This window comes from Dioscorea cayenensis, chromosome 15 (assembly GCF_009730915.1).
Source record: "Dioscorea cayenensis subsp. rotundata cultivar TDr96_F1 chromosome 15, TDr96_F1_v2_PseudoChromosome.rev07_lg8_w22 25.fasta, whole genome shotgun sequence".
NCBI classification, from domain to species: Eukaryota; Viridiplantae; Streptophyta; class Magnoliopsida; order Dioscoreales; family Dioscoreaceae; genus Dioscorea; species Dioscorea cayenensis.
In genome coordinates this window covers 21,794,292-21,813,946 of record NC_052485.1, presented here as the reverse complement: position 1 = coordinate 21,813,946, position 19,655 = coordinate 21,794,292, and the positions used below count along the sequence as shown (strand labels likewise).

Below are 19,655 nucleotides of genomic sequence, written 5' to 3'. Positions count from 1 at the left end.
AAAAATTTATGAATCTCAAGAAAATTTAACAATATATTATAAATTTTATATTTGAATGTAAATAAATGCTAGGTTTAAGCACAACTAAATCCAAATATAAAATGCACCTGGTAGCTATTCACCTTTTATTTTTATCTATTTATTTTATTTATTATTGTTGTAAAAAAATATATATATATATATATATATATATATATATATATATATATATATATATATATATATAAGTATTTATATAGGAGAAAAGAGAACGAAGTTGTAAGGTAGTTCAAAGTAATGCACTGCTTTTCTCCATCAATATATAGTCAAGCTTTCTGCTTTTCTTTAGAGCAGAAAAGTTGATGTCAATATTGATTTTCTACTTCTCTATTTATTTATTCTTCTTTGCTTGAGTAGCGTTAATACCGAGTCATTTGTTACAATGTTAGAAGATTAGTATGCTAATTTTCAAAGTAATGGCACCTTTAGTTGCTGGGGTTGTCTTCCTCTCAGTTACCTTCCGTTACTCCATCGCAGCCGACACTTTGAACCCTAATCAGCCTCTCCGCGATGGCCAAACCTTAGTCTCAGCCAAAGAAACCTTTGCCTTAGGCTTCTTCAGCCCTGGCGAATCAAAGCATAGATACGTCGGGATATGGTACAACAAGCTACCAGGAGGCCAAACAACAACAGTAGTATGGGTTGCCAACCGCAGTAGTCCATTATCAGGCACCAACGGAAGCTTGGAACTGAATGGTAATGGCACTATGACCATCAACTCCATGGTTTTCTTGCCTATGTCCTCAGTGACCCTTGACAATCCGGTGGCACAGCTCCTCGATGATGGCAACTTTGTCATCAGAGAAGCCAACAGCAGCGAGTTCGCTTGGCAAAGCTTTGACTACCCGACTGACACCCTTCTCTCCGGCATGAAGCTTGGCTGGGACTTGAGAACTGGTCTTAACCGCAATCTGACCTCTTGGAGGAGCAAAGACGATGCATCTCCAGGGAGCTACGTTTTATCCATTGACCTCGAAGGGATTCCTCAAATCAATGTATGGTCTGGTTCAACTAAAAAGTGGCGCTCTGGGCCATGGACTGGTGGTGTCAAGTTCAGCAACCTAGAAGAAATGCCGCTCCCCTACAGCCTCCGTTTTGGTTTTGTTGACAACAAGGACGAGGTTTACTACATGTTTAACACAACGGGGACAAAGCTTGTGTGTCGGGTGCTATTGGACCCGTCCGGCATGACGAAACATTTTGTGTGGATTGAGAGCACTGGCATGTGGAATATTAATCTGTTCATGAACTACCCCGTGAACCAGTGCCAGGAGTACTCAAGATGTGGGCCTTACGGCATGTGCGCCATCGATGTCTGGCCCATATGCAGGTGCTTGCAAGGGTTCAAGCCAAAGTCGCCACAGGAGTGGCCTACCATGGATGCCTCATTCAGTTGTGAGCGTCTTACAGCGCTGAACTGCAAGAACAGATCTGATGGGTTCATGACTGTCACCCTTGCCTCGCTGCCAGAAACATCAAACGCCATCCTATACCCAAACATCAGCTTGAATGAATGCAGAGGTAGGTGTTTGAAGAATTGCTTGTGCACAGGCTATGCCACAGCCAACATCAGTGGTGCAGGACACGGGTGCATTATTTGGGTGACGGAGCTCATCGACCTGAGAATGTCCTCTCATCCTACACAGGATATCTTTGTCCGGCTTGCGGCAGCTGATCTAGGTAAACTCCCTGACCAACTAATTAAGTATCTGCTAATATTGCGTTAGTCCACTGTTAAATTTGAGTTAGAATACCACACGGATCATCTGACAGTACGCGAATGAAAATTTTGATTGCTAGATTAAGTTAGATCACTAAAGTCATTATATATATATATGGATTACATCTGGCCGGCATTTTTGACCATTTCTTTACATAAAAATGCACTACGGCAGTCATTGACTGCCATCCACTAATGAAATTGGACGATTTAGAATGCTATGTTAGGTTGTGATGAGAGAGAATTGTTGACATGTGAGTTAGTTCTGGATTAGATCTGGCCGGCATTTTTGACCATTACTTTCCATATATATGCACCACGGCAGTCAGTAATTGTCATCCACTAATTGGACCTATACGACGAAATCTGGCGCGTGAAATTGGACAATTTAGAATGCTATGAAAGGTTGTGATGAGAGAGAATTGACAAGTGAATAGGTTGAATGCGTATTTGGATGTCCTAATAATTTCCGCAATAACTATTACTGAATTTAATTTTATTGTAAAAATAAATCAATCATATTATCATTGGATAAAAACAATGAACTCAACTTTGTGACTCGAATTTTTCTTTCATAAACATTTTGTCTTTTCAGAATTAACTTGGGATTTATGAGATAACTCTTATAATGTGTTTCGTAAAGCACATTTTGGAAAACATTTTTTTTTTTTTGTTGATCTCATTGTTCTCAATTGCAAACGATAATTTCCCATCTAAAAAATAACAATGCATTTGATTATATTCCAATGATTCAACAGCCCCAATCTCAAACAAGTCTAGTGAGAAGTATCAATCCAAATCAGTGGTTTTGATCATAGTTTTCTCAATGGTGGCATTGATAATTCCATTAATATACTTCTGTTCATGGGGAAAGAAGAAGATGATACACAAAGGTATCTAAACTAATTATATTCTCCTAGAAATTAAATCAAATGTCATTATTGTAAGATATATATATATATATATATGGATACTCATCTCTTCCTTAAGCTATCCTTACATTATGCTTTTGTTTCACATAATCAATTTGAGGAAGACATTAGAGGAAATGGTGAATTTGAACTAGTACAACTTCAATGGAGTACTCTAATGGAGGCTACACACAACTTTGCTAAGACAAACATTCTCGGAGAAGGTGGGTTTGGCCTTGTCTATAAGGTAATGCATGTATATGTAGATCAGATTAAATGATTTCTATGTAAGAACTTGTTATTAAAACATTAACTGTCTACAAGGGGAAGCTGGCAGACGGACGTGAAATAGCGATTAAGAGACTCTCATGGAATTCAACACAAGGCATTAATGAGTTTGAAAATGAACTTACTTTTATTGCAAAGCTTCAACACCGTAATCTTGTCCGCCTTTTAGGATATTGCATTAAAGGAGATGAAAAGATTCTTGTCTACGAGTACATGCCCAATGGAAGCTTGGATGCATTTCTATTTGGTTAGGTTTTTAATTAGTTGGTTAGTTTTAATTTGCTTCTCTTGAAATATGCCTATTCTTTACTATATTAGCCATGGGTTTGCATCTCTTGATTTTCTTTTCTTTTTCTTTTCTTTTCTTGCACTTAATTAGACAGTGAAAAAAAAGATCATTTGGAATGGCAAACACGCTTCCACATCATCGAAGGCATTGCTCGAGGTCTTTTATATCTTCATCAAGACTCAAGATTAAGAATCATTCATAGGGATCTCAAAGCAAGTAACATCCTTCTAGACATTGAAATGAATCCTAAAATCTCAGACTTTGGTTTAGCCAGAAATTTTGGAGATCGTGAAACAATGATCAAGACAAGAAAAGTAGTTGGAACATAGTGAGTCCACTTTCACAATTTCTATATTATCTTATATTAAACAAAATTTATGTATAACAATGATTATAAATGGTAACAATGCAGTGGATATATGGCCCCGGAGTATGCATTGGATGGAGTTTTTTCAATGAAGTCAGATGTGTTTAGCTTTGGGGTATTAATCTTGGAAATCATAAGTGGCCAAAGAAATAGGGTTTTCCTCTCAAGTCCACACCTTTACCTTCTTGGGAAAGTAAGTAGTGCAATATATGTATATATATGTTAGACTATTTATTTTAATATATTAAATTTTAGCCACTATTTCCAAGAAAAAAAATTATCATTGCAACTAATAATTAAGCAATCATTGCAGGCTTGGAGATTATGGAATGACGGGAAGGGTTTGGATTTATTAGATCCATTAATCGGAAACTCATTTTCAATGACTCAAGTTATGAGATGTATAAATATAGGTCTCTTGTGTGTTCAAGAAAAGCCGGAAGATAGACCAATCATGTCATCAGTAGTTATCATGCTAGGCAACGATGATGCCCCATTACTAGAGCCTAAAGAACCAGGGTTTAAAGCTATTTTTTCCCCTAAACATGATGCAGCTTTAAATCAGAATGAGTTGCATACTTTTAATGATATCACACTCACAGAGCAAATAGGTAGATAGCATCATTAAAAAAAAAAAAAAAATTCTAAATACCCATTTTTATTGTATTAATTTAATTGTGTATACAATATTAACCGCATAATATCTTGTACTCTTGGAGATTTCTTTCTCATTTGTCATATGAAAACGAGTGATCGCTAATATACATTTGTATACTTTTATAACATGCATATTTGTTAATATATCCCGACAACATAGTTCTTTTTGTTTATGTGCATACCCTATAAATAAAAGCAAATTAAAAAATATTACATATTTTCATCTTTATATTTTCTCATCTTTGTAAAATACGTAATTTCATATTTATACTTGATGCTTTAAATGATGCAAAGAGGGATAAATATATAAATAACAATAGTGATCGACAGAATTATATAAGCTATTGGGTATAAATAATAACAATGTTTTTAGTTGTAGTTTTTTAAGCATGTCGGATTTTTTACAATGATATAATAGATTATGATCAGGTAAAAAATCTCTATGTTTTCATTTGTTTTTCTTAGCCATATTTGCATATTATGAGGGCATTGGATTCCAGGATAATACTCAGCCTTTTTACTTTACCCATGTTTGGGTTTTCTATTGCTTGTCATGCATTTGTCACTTGAACCCATTTGTTAAAAGGAAACCAACAACACTTCTTTCTCTACTCATTGTCTAACTTGGAGCGTTGTGATTTCTGGATCAGAAATCTCCAAAGCTTGGGCATGCAAAGGCTCTCGTAGTCATGGTGGTGGAATCTTCTCTTATAGAGACACTCTATTTCACAATTCAAATTGAAGAACAATAAAAAAAATAAGGACATGTTCACTCAGACATTATATCGAGCACATTACAGGCATAACTCATATAACATAAAATCATAGCCATCTTCCAATGATTTTAGGTGTTTAAATGCATCCATTTCCACCATTGAGGGACCACTACAACTAGTGGTGGAACAAGTACCCTCTGGTAAGGGAGTTAAAAGGCAGTGTACAAAAAATTTATTCAATAACTCGATTATCTCTAATGAAAAATAGCGTTTACATAAATTCTTTATATATTTTAAAACAATTTTTAAATTTTTTATAAATTTTTATTAAAATTTTGAAATCTGTGTAACTTCTTAAAAGAAAAAATTGGAGTGTAAAAACCACCCAAGCTAGATTTGAACCTGCGTGGGACAGTCACATGACTTCTATTCATGTGGTTAATATGCAGGTAAATTGGTTTTGGGATAAAAAAAAACAATAGCAATGCAATTCTGAATGAAATGAGTACAAAAGAACAATTCCAGAAAAAGCACCATCTTGGTATGGATGTGTTGATGAGTGCAAAATATACACATTTGTTATATGACATTTGCATGCACTTTTAATTTACTTGAATTCTAACATGAATTTCTTTATTTTATTGTTACTTCGGCTATTTTGTGCTTTAATGTGCATGCAAACAAGTTTTGGGACAAAAAAAAAAGGAGTGAATCTGAGCATAAAGTGTGGAAAAGCATCATTCTAGAGAAGCGCACAGGCAGCAGCCATGCAGATTATTGGAATTGGAAATTTTCAGCTCATAGCCCTTATACGATCTCCTTGCCTAGAGCACGGCCGTGCTTCACAAAACACATGCGTGCTCAAGGTAATGTAAATTACTAGAAATTCTATTTTCACGAAGATTTGAGTATCGAGCGCTGCCAGCAATTTACACAAGTCAAACACACCCAAGGAACTCTCGTGCACTATTTGGTCTGCAGTTAAAAGCTCGAAAGCTAGGTTTCATTGAGGAATTTTTGTCAAGGGTTTGAGTGATGGGTAGGGTTTTGATTGAAAGTTGAAGACAACCACTCAAGAACAAGTTAATGTTGCTCCCCGGCCCTTTGGGTTCAAGATTAATGCCTTTTGTCTTCTCCAATCCCAGCGTCTCCATCACCATCCATTAAAAGAAGTTTGAAGGAGTTTTACTAGGTAGTATTTGTTTGGAGGGATTTTGAGTTACATGTGGCGTTTGGTTCAGTGTAACTGTAAATACAGTGGATTTCTAGTTACAATGTAACTGAAAATCCATAGATTTTATAATACAGTGCAGTCAAATCTAGTGTTTGATTAGATTTACTGTAGATGCTGTATTATAGGATTTTGTATTTGATAAAAGATATTTATAAATTTGAAATTAGAAAATTTTTTACATTATAAATTTTTTAATGATTTTAAGTACTGTATTAATTAATTTTATTATTAATTTTATTATTAAATTAGTTATCAAATTTATTAGTATATTTATTTATTTATTTTATTATATTTAATATTTTTTAAATTTAATTTTTAACCAATAAAAAAATTATTTTGAACTTTTCATATATTTTTAGCATTTTATTAATGATTTTAATTATCGCATTGATCATTTTAACTCTTAATTTTTTTATTAAATTAATTATCAAATTAATTATTAAATTAATTATTAAATTTTATAATTTTTCACTCCACAAAAATATCCATAAATATTTAATCATATTTGTTTTTCTTTAATTGGTCACATATAGGTCACAACTTATGGATTTGAAGAAATTTAAAGATAAGGGATTTGGTTTTACGCCCATTTTTGCCGTAAAACCAAATCCCACATTGGATGTAATATGAGTTACATTGGTTTTTGAAATCCTGTGAACCAAACACTGGATTTCAGAAAACCCAGTAACTCAAGTTACATGTAACTCAAAAACCCTCCAAACAAACACTACCGTAACTTGAGTTAATGGGTTTTTAAAAATCTAGTGTTTGATTCACATGATTCCAAAATCTCTTGTAACTCAGATTATATCCAATGAGGATTTGGTTTTACGCTCAAATTAGGCGTAAAACCAAACCCCTTGTTTTTAGATTTCTTCATATGCATAACTTGTGACCAATTAATGAAAAGCAAGTATTATCAAACATTCATGGATACTTTTATTGAGTGTAAAATTGTAAAATCTAATAATAAATTTAATAATTATTTTAATAACTTATGTAAAAAATAATTTAATAATAAAATTAATAATTAAATGATCAATACCATAAATTAAAATCATTAAACAACATAGTAGAAATGCATGAAAAATCCATAAATACTACTTAAAATCATTAAACTAATATTAAAATATTTGGTATATAAAAGATTTTTAATTCTAAATTTATAAATTTTCCTAACCAAATATAAAATCTTATAATACAACATCTGTAGTTATATCTAACAAAACAGCCAACGGCCTTTGGGTCAATTGGCATGGGGTCCTTTACGTAAGGTATTCGTTTCGGGGAGGACCCGGAATCGAACCTCATAACCTACGCAAGGTGAGGGCACGTGGGTGGGCGTTGAGTTTTGCTCCCCACACGTGCACGTCCTTAGGTTAGGTTCTGATGATTCGCCTTTCTCTATATATATATATATATAACCAAACATCAAATTTAACTGACCTATATGACTTTACAATTTTTTTAAATAAATTTGTCCTCTTTTTTCTATCAACTTTTGTGTTTTTTTCTCTCTCGTTAATACCAATCCATTTGTTGGTCAAGTTGAATACGAGCATGATGAGAAGGTCCATAATAATGGCACAGTTACTTTCCCAGCTTGTCTTCCTCTTAGCTATCTTCCATTATTCCATCGCAACAGACACCTTGAACCCTAATCAGTTCCTCCACGATGGTCCATAATTAACCTGTTAAAACATTACTAATTAACTCCTGAAGGATAATACATATATATATACACACACATAATAGCATCTATATATACATATGTACACAACACACACATACATATACACCACACACATCCATCAAAAGTGAATGTTGGGATTGCTAACACCATAAAAATTTTGATTAAAAGTCCAATTCTCCACTGTCATCAGATCCATACTATCATAATGGCATACATATCTAATAAAACATCACTATATAACTTAAAGCACTTAATATGGCATCAACTTAGCCTCCCTATAATTAACGATAAAGAAAAAAAATAAAATAAAATAAAATAAATAAAACGAAACTTGACCAAGTCGAAACATGGAGAAGTAATGCTTGCATGTATCCACTACACCATGCATGCACCCCAGGCAAGTTTAACATTCCAGTAACATGTTTTCAACACAACTAGTATTAAAAACTATAAAGCCGTATTTAACAGAGGAACTTAAAATAACAGGAAGAACATATAGAGAACCTCTAACATGCAACCCAAACAACACCCCCACACTACCCAACAAAACAACCCAAGGCACCAAAAAAACAGGCGATAGCCTAACCTTGAATTTGGAAGTTACTTGGATCCTCGTTTGACAATTGTCTTGATTCTTCCACCACAACGCTATAGAAATGATAGGGAGAAGACGGCGAAGTTATCCTTTTCTTTAAATTTAAAAGATCGCGCAAGTAGAGGTTGCCTAAAATGTGGGTGAATGGTTACTGGAAGATTAAGATAAATTTTAAAAGAAACTAATTAAATTTTGGAAAAAAAAATTATGAAAAATAATTAAATAAAAGTGGGGTCCACACAACAGGTTATTGTTTTAGTAAACCAAAATTAAAGATTATTAGAAAAAGCAAGACAAACTTAAAAGATAATTAAAAAAAATTACTTGATACCTGATTTCAATCTCATCGTAGAGTTTAAACAAAACAAGGCAGTATATGACTACATTTTTTTTTAATAAGGAATTATCCGCTCTTTCTATGAACCTTTGTGTTTTTTTCTCTCCAAAGTCAAGATTAAAGGTTAGTTGATTGATCTGATTGATTGACTCTCTCTCTCTCTCTTAATAGTTAATACCAATCCATTTGTTGGTCAAGTTGAATATGAGCATGATGAGAAGGTCCATAATAATGGCACAGTTACTTTCCCAGCTTGTCTTCCTCTTAGCTATCTTCCATTATTCCATTGCAACAGACACCTTGAACCCTAATCAGTCCCTCCACGATAGCCAAATCTTAGTCTCAGCCAAAGAAACCTTTTCCTTAGGCTTCTTCAGTCCTGGCGGATCAAAGAACCGATACGTTGGAATATGGTACAACAAGCTCCCACGAAGCCAAACAACAATCGTTTGGGTTGCCAACCGCCAGAGTCCCTTGTCAGACACCAATGGAAGCTTAGAACTAAATGGCAATGGAACTCTCACCATCAACTCCATGATCTTCCTACCCATGCCCACAGTGACCCTTACCAATCCAGTGGCACAGCTCTTAGATGACGCCAACTTTGTTATCAGAGAAGCCAACAGCAGTGAGTTCGCTTGGCAGAGCTTTGACTACCCGACTGACACCCTTCTCTCTGGCATGAAGCTTGGATGGGACTTGACAACTGGTCTTAACCGCAATCTCACTTCCTAGCGGAGCAACAACGATCCATCTCCAGGGACCTACACCTTATCCATGGACCTTGAAAGGATTCCTCAAATCAATTTATGGTCAGGTTCAACTAAAAGGTGGCGTTCTGGGCCATGGATTGGCATCACGTATAGCAACATAGAAGAGCAGCCGAGCTTCACTGGCTTCCGTTTCGGTTTGGTTAGCAACAAGGACGAGGTGTACCACATGTACAACACAACAGGCGGAAAGATTGTGGCTCGGACAGTATTGGACCGGTCAGGCATGGTGAAACTGTTTGCATGGGTTGAGAGCGCTGGCATGTGGAATAACTTCTTGTACTACCCCAAGAGCCAATGTGAGGAATACTCAACTTGTGGGCCTTACAGCGTGTGTGACATCAATGTCTTTCCCATATGCAGTTGCTTGCATGGGTTCAAGCGAAAGTCACCGCAGGAGTGGCCTCTCAGGGATGCATCATCAGCTTGTGAGCGCCTCACAGCCTTGGACTGCAAGAATAGGACTGATGGCTTCATGACTATCACCATTGCAGCGCTGCCGGAAACGTCAAACGCCATCCTATACTCAAACATCAGCCAGGATGAATGCAGAGGTAGGTGTTTGAAGAATTGCTCGTGCACTGCCTATGCCACAGCCAACATCAGTGGTGCAGGAATTGGGTGCGTTATTTGGGTCACTGAGCTCATTGACATGCGATTGTCCTCTCATGCTACACAGGATGTCTTTGTCCGGCTTGCCGCTGTTGATTTAGGTAAGCCCATGCACCAACTAACTGTTCATGAATTACACTATGCATGACATGATCATGTTTTATACTACTAATTAATTCCTAGTTAGACTGGAGTTTTTCTTCTGTAGAATATCTTGACAGTATGCAAATGAAAGCTTTTAATGTCATTTACCACAATTATAGATTAATTAGATTCTGGGAGATGTTTTTGGTCCAATATTTACATGAGGTTGACATCATCGGGTCACTGTCATCAATCAGTGATTGTGGTCCACTATGTAAGGCCAATGTGACAAGTGGAATTGAGGAATTTAATTAGAAGGCGTGTTTGAGTGTCCTAATTAATGCTCATCAAAGTCAAAAGTTTCTTAGCTAGGGATGTTTTGTTGGCATGATCTGAGAGGTTTGGTGAGAGTAGATGATTAGAGGTGATTTGCAGCTGAATAAATAAACTACAAAACTTTACTGTAAAGAACTCTTTGAGCTTTCTACATTAAATTCCAATATTTAAAAATATTTTACAATATCTTATAGAAAATTGGTTTAAAATATTCTAGAAAAATACTTTTATATATATAGTAGATATTTCTCTAATGGAAATAATAAATTTTGAGCCTTAAATCATTTGGAGTAAATTATTAGTACTCTAATATTTTAAATACAAACAAATTTGTTCAAAATCAAGTTTACAAACAAATATATTAAGGAAAAATTATTTTTTAGTCCCTGAAAGTTTCAAAACATCCCAGACAGACTCTCTGACATTTGAATTTACCAGACAGTCCCTCCTTTTTTTGACAGTTTACTTTTTAATCCTGACAGTTTACTTTTCAATTAATGCAGCTTACTCCGTTAATTTATTCTATTTTACATGTACTTCCCGCTTAAAATATATAGTTTTCATTTAACATAGCATGTTTTTGTTTAATCACATAAGTTTTCACTTAATATATAGCACATTTGCGTTTAAAATTTGACTTTTCCGCTTAAAATTATGGGTTTCTGCTTAAAATTTGGTGTTTTCGCTTAACCACACAAGTTTTTACTTAACATATAGCACATTTGAGTTTAAAATTTGACTTTTCCGCTTAAAATTATGGATTTCCGCTTAAAATTTGTTGTTTTCGCTTAAAAATTGAGAGCTAGCCCAGTTAACATCTGTTACCTTTATGTCAACATCAATCACCTTTATGTCAGACAAGTTTGAAAAATAACCTGTCAGAAAAAAGAAAAACCTTTTGAGAATACTCAAAGTCATGGGGTTTTTTTGTGAATACCCGAACTTTGGAGGGACTTTTTGTTCATTTCCAGATATATTAATCATTTTGTTGATGATTCTTATTGTATTTAATTTTGTTAAAAATTACTAAATCATGCTATCAATAAAGAATTACATTAACTCAATCTGATATGACTTTCATTTGTTTTTTAAGAATTATAAGTATTAAATCAAATTTTTCATTGATTTCAGATAATCTTTCCATTTGATGCATTCTCTTTTATTGACTTTGAAAATTTAATACCTAAGTGCATTTTGGAAGACATCAATTTTTTTTCTTACGTTAATGTTACTTCCCAATTGAAAAATAATTGTTTCTCATCTAAAAAGTTGCATTGTCATTAATTTTATTATAATGATTCAACAGCCTCAATTCCAAGCAAGTATAGCAAGAAACGTCAAGCTATAGCTATGGTGTTGATCACTATTTTCTCAGTGGTGGCACTTATAATTTCACTGATATGTTTCTATTCATGGAGAAAGAAGAGGATGATGCACAGAGGTAAACTAATTAATCAATATTATTCTCACAGAAATAAATGCAAGCATTGTAATATATATGTTCATCTATTTATGAAACTATCAACATATTCAGATTTTGTTGCATATCATCAACTTCAGAAAGACATAAGAGGTGATGATGAATTAGAACTAGCACAACTTCAATGGAGTACTTTAATGGTAGCTACGGACAACTTCGCTGAAACAAATATTCTTGGACAAGGTGGTTTTGGTCTTGTTTACAAGGTATATATATGTAGGGTGTATTATATAATTTATTATATCTAACAACTTGTGATTAAATTAATTAAGCATAATTTCCTACAGGGGAAGCTAGCTGAGGGACGTGATATAGCGGTGAAGAGACTCTCTGGGGATTCAGCACAAGGCATTGATGAGTTTAAGAATGAAGTTACTTTCATTTCAAGGCTTCAACACCGCAACCTTGTGCGGCTTTTAGGATATTGCATTCAAGGAGATGAAAAGATTCTTGTTTATGAGTATATGCCCAATGGAAGCTTGGATGCATTTCTATTTGGTTTGTTTTTCTTGATAGGTATATATTTTTCATTGCAACAGTCATTAATTTGCATCTTGATATTTTGCTTATACTTAATTAGACAAAGAAAAAAGAGTGCTTTTGGACTGGCAAACACGCTACCATATCATTGTAGGCATTGCCCGAGGCCTTTTATATCTTCATCAAGACTCAAGATTGAGGATTATACATAGGGATCTTAAGGCTAGCAACATCCTTCTTGACAATGATATGAACCCCAAAATCTCAGACTTTGGGCTTGCTAGAAATTTTGGAGAACATGAAATGATGACCAAAACAAAGAAAGTCGTTGGCACATAGTAAGTTTGCTTTCACAATTTCTATATTTTATTGCTTGAATTGAAATTTATCTATATATTAATGATTATGAGTGATTGCAATGCAGTGGATATATGGCCCCAGAGTATGCATTGGATGGGGTTTTCTCAGTGAAATCAGATGTATTTAGCTTTGGGGTATTAATTTTGGAAATCATAAGCGGCCAAAGAAATAGGGTCTTTCTCTCAAAGCCCCACCTTTATCTTCTTGGGAAAGTAAGTAGTGCAATATGTGTGTATTAAACTATTTATTTTTATATATTATAGCATAACTACTATCTTTTCCAAAAAAAAAAAAAAGATTGTCATTGAAAGTAATTATAATAAGCAATCTTTCCAGGCTTGGAGCTTATGGAACGACAAAAAAGCTTTTGATTTACTGGATCCATTAATTGGCAACTCATGTTCAGTACCTCAAGTCATGAGATGTGTAAATATAGGTCTCTTGTGTGTTCAAGAAAAGCCGGAGGACAGACCAATCATGTCATCAGTGGTTATCATGCTGGGCAATGATGATGCACCATTACTAGAGCCTAAAGCACCAGGTTTTAAAGCCATTTTTTCCACTAAACTTGATTTAGCCTCAAATCAGACTGAGTTGCATACTTTTAACATCGTCACACTTACAGAGCCGCAAACAGGTCGATAGTGATTTTTGTAATAGAATGATATAGAGCTTAAACAAATGAGAAACTCATAGTCCATGTTTCAGATCATTTGTAATCTATATGCACTGTTAACCTGAAAGGTAGAAGTTTATACTAAAATTATCTTTCATTATTAAAAAATTTCAAATACCCATTTTTAATGTATTAATTTATTATGTGTATACTATTAATATGATGCTATGGTGTTGTCCGTGGTGTTTATGTATGCATTGATTTCTATTTGTAATATATATATATAAGAAAAAGTATTGTTGGAACTCTCATTGATTACTATTTGAAAAAGAAAATAAAAAAAAAAAGTGTTGTATTAACTCTCGGAAATTGGAGAAATGATGTATGTATTTTTCATGATAGTGTGGGCAAATAAACTATAATCCATCTGATGTGTAGCAGACTAGCAGAGATGAAGGCTGGAGGTTTTCAGCTGGAGTTCATTTTCATGTCGGCCTTTTGCTTGCTCTCCGACGAGGCCCAAGGCTGGAATGAAAGCGCCGGCCGTATCTCAAACCTCTCCATCACCGGTAGATCTTCATCCGGCACGAGGTTGAAGTGGGCGCTGGCAGACGAGGTCTTACTCCACTTTCTCTCTCATTCCATCCCTGTTTATCATATTTAGAGTGTTTCAGAACCAGGGGAGATGACTTCGTGTTCCTGATGCTTTTGTAGATTGTGTTTGGAATGCAAAAGATGATGTCTTTCTGCTAGTAACTGCTAATGAATCTGCATGAATCTCAGTCATTTTATTCATTCCAATCTTCTTTATTCCTATCAAGCTTTGCCTTTGCAATTCAATGCAAATCTTCTTTATTCATTCACAATGTTTTGTCCAATGATTTGTCAAATCTTTCACTTTTTGTGAAAGCTGCCAGTTTTTAGTCCGAGGGAAGATCATATCTTTTAGTTGAGGGAAATTTTCTTATCTGTTCCATTGGTTTATGTCTGCCATTTCGGATCTCTTTTTATCATGCTGCCGGACTTGCTTTATGAAATCTTGTTTAATTTCCTTGGTTTTACCTTTTTGTTCATATATATTTTTTAACCTTTCCAAAGAACTTTTCTCCTGCTTCTCTTAATTAGCTTATTCGTGCTTTCCAATTTCTCTTAATTAGCTTATTCGTGCTTATTCGTGTTTATAAGATGTTGATAATCTTGATGATAACTCAATTATGAACTAATTATGAACCTAATTTCCTGGTAATTTATTTATTTATAATCTTTCTGTTTTTTTCTTCTCCTGATCTATGTCTGTTGATGTGTTTGTTGTTCCAAAAATGCCTTGTCTTCTCTTTTCTCTGTTTTTTTTAGCAGCTGAGCTTGTCATGCTGCAATCTACAGTTCTGGACTACTACATGATGTGCTGCTGCCTTCTTTTGCATTATGATAAAGCTGGGATAGTCAACCATTTGATAGCCTAATGGTATGACATCAAAGTGTAAGGGGGAGGTCATTTGTTCAAATATCTCCCCCAACAGTATTGTTCCCCATACTGTTCATACACTGTTTACCCGGGATTCCTATACTATTCTCATACTGTACATATACTGTACATCCGGGTTCCAATATTGTTTAGTATTGTTTATATTCATAAAAAAGGGCGTTTGTCGTCTATTATTCAAAAAAAATAAATAAATAAAGCTGGGATAAAATCAAACTCTCTGATGACAAAGATTAGCTGCTGATAGATTGCAATTTCAGACTTCATCAATATGACAGTCTCTGTCTTCCTTGGAACTTTATTCTTATAATTCACTAGCATTCAGAAACATTATTTGCGACAAGTTACAGCAGTTTGCTTAAATTAAACAATTGTCCTTAGAAACAGATATCTTTGTTATTGTTTAATCAAATTTACTTACATGAATTCTATCGTATATATATTACTCAAGCAATGCATCCCAACATACATTGATATCTGTGGAGAAATTGTAGTTTAGATCTTTGAGCAATTACTGTATTACATAGATAATTCAACATTCCATAATTATACCACAAGAAACACAAACCTACGATAAGATAATACAAGAATAACAGAATTTCAAGATGCAAGCTTTATAGCATTATTGGAACACTTGGAATATTTAGACTCTACTCTTCAAGCTCGAATGCGGACACAGGGAAGCTATCTGAAAGACCAGTGCCAGTCTTGAAGGTGATCTTCTTGGAAGAAGGATCCTCGATATACATCTCAACTACAGAGAGCCAAAGCATGAGTTCTTTCGTCTTCACTCCGGTCATCTTCTTCATCTTACCATTCTCGACAAAGGCAGTTACCTCGGGAGCATATGACACTGCCACTACACCGATTTTTACTTTTAAAGGCACATTGATAGAGGTGTTTTTAAAAGCCGGCTCCATAAGTGAAATAAAAAAAAATATCCCAGTTTTAAAGCCGGTTTAAGATAACCGCATGAAAAAGTTGGATTTTATTCAGGATGTTCTCTGGGCTTCTTCATTTGCTCGAGCGGCGACCATGAGGAGACATCGCCCTAATCGTAGTCATTCTTCATTTGCTCTAGCGGAAACCCCAAGGAGAGGAGATATAAATTAGAACCCTTAATGCCACGATTCCCCCTCCTCCTCCTCGCCAAAACCCTAAACCTAATCCCCGACCCAGCTCCTCCTCCGGCGGTAGTGGTTGGTTCTCCTCGATCTCTTCGACCAAACCTCTTCTCTCACCCCTTAAATATTGAGAGCGATGAAGACGATGACGATGACGATGATGAGACCCGAAACCCCTAATTCCTTCTCCTTCATCGGCTCATTGGACGCCATTAATCTCGTGGAAGGAGGTGGAGAAATTGATGTTCAAGGAGAGCTTTGCGATGGTGAAGAAATCCGACGACCCATGCTCCGATTTCTAGTGACCCATGGAGGAGATGATGGTGTGAAGAAGGAGTCAGACGAGCCCTCGCGATCTCGAAGAGCTCTTGCATTGCTTTCTCTCTCTCAACTCTCGCCATCACCACCGTGCCATCATCTCCGCCTTCTTCGAGATTTGGGACACTCTTTTTCGGCCACCACCGCCGATGAGCAACACCCCCGAGGTTCACTCGTTTTTTTCTCCTCATCTTTGATCATATACTCTCATAATTTTTATAAAAAAAATATTATGTTTTTAATAAAAAAATAATATTATTCAGTATATATCCTCTTAAAAAATTATATTTATGTCATCAACCCTTCAACAACATTGATATTAATATTATTAAAAAAGATACAAAACTTCCATTTTGCCTTACATCACAAAGGCATATTTGTGTCAATATTGGTGTTTTAGTGGGGGTTTATAGATATTTACTTGAGGTAGTGGTTTCTTTATTCACCGAGCAGTATGATCATACTCACAAATGTTTTAATGCTAATCTGATTTTTATAGTGTGTTGTTCCATATTTGCTCACTAGAACATGCAATTGATAGTATGATCATTGTAAACCATTGAGCATGCTTGCATCATAATCTAACTTGTTTAATTATTATAATCTGGTTGGTAGGTCTTCCATTGATGAACACTTGTTGTTTAATTTTGTTCTACTCGGGGATGAGTTACAAGCCCTTGATGGAGTTCATCCTGTTTCTAGATGCTCGCCAAGAGTATGGCTTATGACTCAATTCACCAATGTATTTAGAATTTTTATTTAATTTAATTAGAAATATTGAGATACGCCTATTCTCATCACTCGCATTCTTTAAAAGGTGAGATCATGAGGACCATGTTTAGGAAATAATTGCCATGGTCATTGTTCTTAGGTTTTTATGATCTTATGATTATTTTTATTTTGAGTTTTATTTGCTAACGATGTAGAGGTCTATTAGATTTTGATTTCTATTAGTTTTTATGCTAACAAGCTCAAGAAGGAAGTATACAATTACCCTAAGTTTCATCTTTTTAATCATTAACGATTGCTTAGTCTCCAATTCATTCTTGCTTTTTTTTTTTAATAATTTGATATCGTTGTCGTTTATTTTTTCCTTATTGATGGGAATGAGATATAAATTATGTGGATTTGTGATTCTATTTATTTATGTGTGGTTTGGATTTTGCTAACCTACTTGATTTTGATCTTCTTGTTATTTCTCTTAAGAAAAATTGCCCCAAACCTTATTGAATTGAGTTAGCTTGGTTTATTGGTTTTTAGCTTGGGCTTGCTAATTTCACTATAAAGATCAATAATTCTCTTAATGAGGAGCCAATCTAGGAAGACCCTTTGGGCATCAAAGTAAATTTCTTGGTGATATGTTCAGTGATTCATCAACTTACATGTACCCAGTTTACTTCATTACTAAATTGCATTGTTATACAAGGCATTATCATTTTCCATTTGCTGAAAGGTTTACTTGGGGCATAAATTAGTTTGTCTAGAACTAATGCCTAGTTAGCGTGAACCCCTAAACACCTTGATGACTTCTTTGTGGCCACCTTAAACAACACCGAGGGGAGAACATAAAATTAGTAAACTCAGGTGGGTTAGATTTGAGTGTAATGAAGAATACATCAAATTGACATAATTGTCATAAACGAAAGTGTTCAATTTTGGCATTGTTAAAGGTGTTTTTATTTTTAATTTTTTATGAATAGGTACATGAAAGCTTGGAATGGGCTTACTTCTGTTGAATAGAATCTATATAATTATATGAACTAAATTTGTATTGATGATGAAAATTAAAATGGAATTTTGTTGGGGCTAATTAAATCTCCATTGATGTTTGTTGTTGTCAAGCAAGTTCTTGCTTAGTGTCCTTGATGAAATGTTAATTACTACTAACGAATGTAGTAGCTATTATTGGATAGAAATTTATGGTTATGCTATGAGATCTTTGCTGGGATTATTGTGAATGGCTCTTTTTTAGGAAGTGATGAGTGTGAAGAACTTATTTGATTGTGCTTGTGAGATATCAGGGGCCTCCTTGTGTTGGGAACACATAATATTTCTTGTTTGATATTTGGAGAGGTTAATTCTGCATTGGTTGTTATCTTGTGAGAAGCATTTTGATGACTTTGATGACTTTGATAACTGCTTATGAGATATCAAAGGGACACTATGTATTGAGAATTCATAATATTTCTTGTTTGAACTTTGAATTCCTGATTTGGAAATTTCAAGTAGAAAAATATCCCTGGTATACATATTGATGACATCCTTACTTATCTCGAAATGTTTGAGAATGCTCGATTGCAGATGATGAACCAAATAGAAAGAACTTCCTCAGTCCTGCTTTGGCTTGAAATCTTACATGTGTGAAAAGTCATTGAGCAGTAGCCATTGACTTTCACAGTGTTAGGTAGTGTATAAACATGAACATCTTCTATTTTAGTAGATCTTGATTGCCTTCACGGAATCTCTCTTGCTCAATCTCTCGCAGCTTAGCATGAAATATTTAAGAGACACAAAATCAGAAGAAAGGGTTTGGTTTTTATCAATTTATTTTTACAAAGTTCAATCATTACATCTTTTTGTTTTCCTTTTTTTGTGACAATAATTTTTTTTTTGGCCATCTGTTTAATCTTTTATTGCAGGATAAGTGGGTTACAAATAAACTGCTCAACATCCTATCGACTGTTGATGTTTTTGTAAGCTTGCCTGATTATTTCTTTATCATGTTGGTGATGTCTGTTAGATTAACTTATGCTAATGAAGTGCACGCTCAATGCGCACACACACATGTTAAGAAGTGATGGATGAGTGTTAGAGACATATGATGAATTGATACCTTAATTTGCTTGCAATTGTGGCCATTGCTGGTTGATTCTCATTATTGAAGCCAAATAAAGGCAAAAGATAAAGGTTAAATAATTATTTGCAAGATTGCTAGTCCCAGCTTCAGCCATGAAGTTTTCTTCCTACGATGTTATGCTTACATGCGTCCATTTACTGCTGAATATAATAGCAACCTTCCCACAACTTGCTTATTGGGAAATCATTGTAAGTTGTATTATATATTACTACAACATTAGCATTCATCTATCTGTATAATGTGAATGTCTTGCTTACTTGTGATAATATTTTCATAGCTAGGTCTTCTT

General features: G+C 34.6%; 1 protein-coding gene across 1 annotated transcript; it reads left to right on the top strand.

Moving 5' to 3' along the window:
- The first annotated feature begins 349 nt into the window (after positions 1–349).
- On the top strand, positions 350–13,750 carry LOC120277797. The gene is given in 15 exon segments (XM_039284637.1): positions 350–1,719; positions 2,518–2,652; positions 2,796–2,917; positions 2,995–3,205; positions 3,338–3,575; positions 3,660–3,807; positions 3,928–4,232; positions 7,453–7,495; positions 9,018–10,329; positions 11,955–12,089; positions 12,183–12,334; positions 12,416–12,626; positions 12,709–12,946; positions 13,033–13,180; positions 13,305–13,750. Coding segments are annotated over 15 exon segments (4,989 nt in total). The 5' UTR covers positions 350–437; the 3' UTR covers positions 13,614–13,750.
- The last annotated feature ends 5,905 nt before the right edge of the window (positions 13,751–19,655 follow it).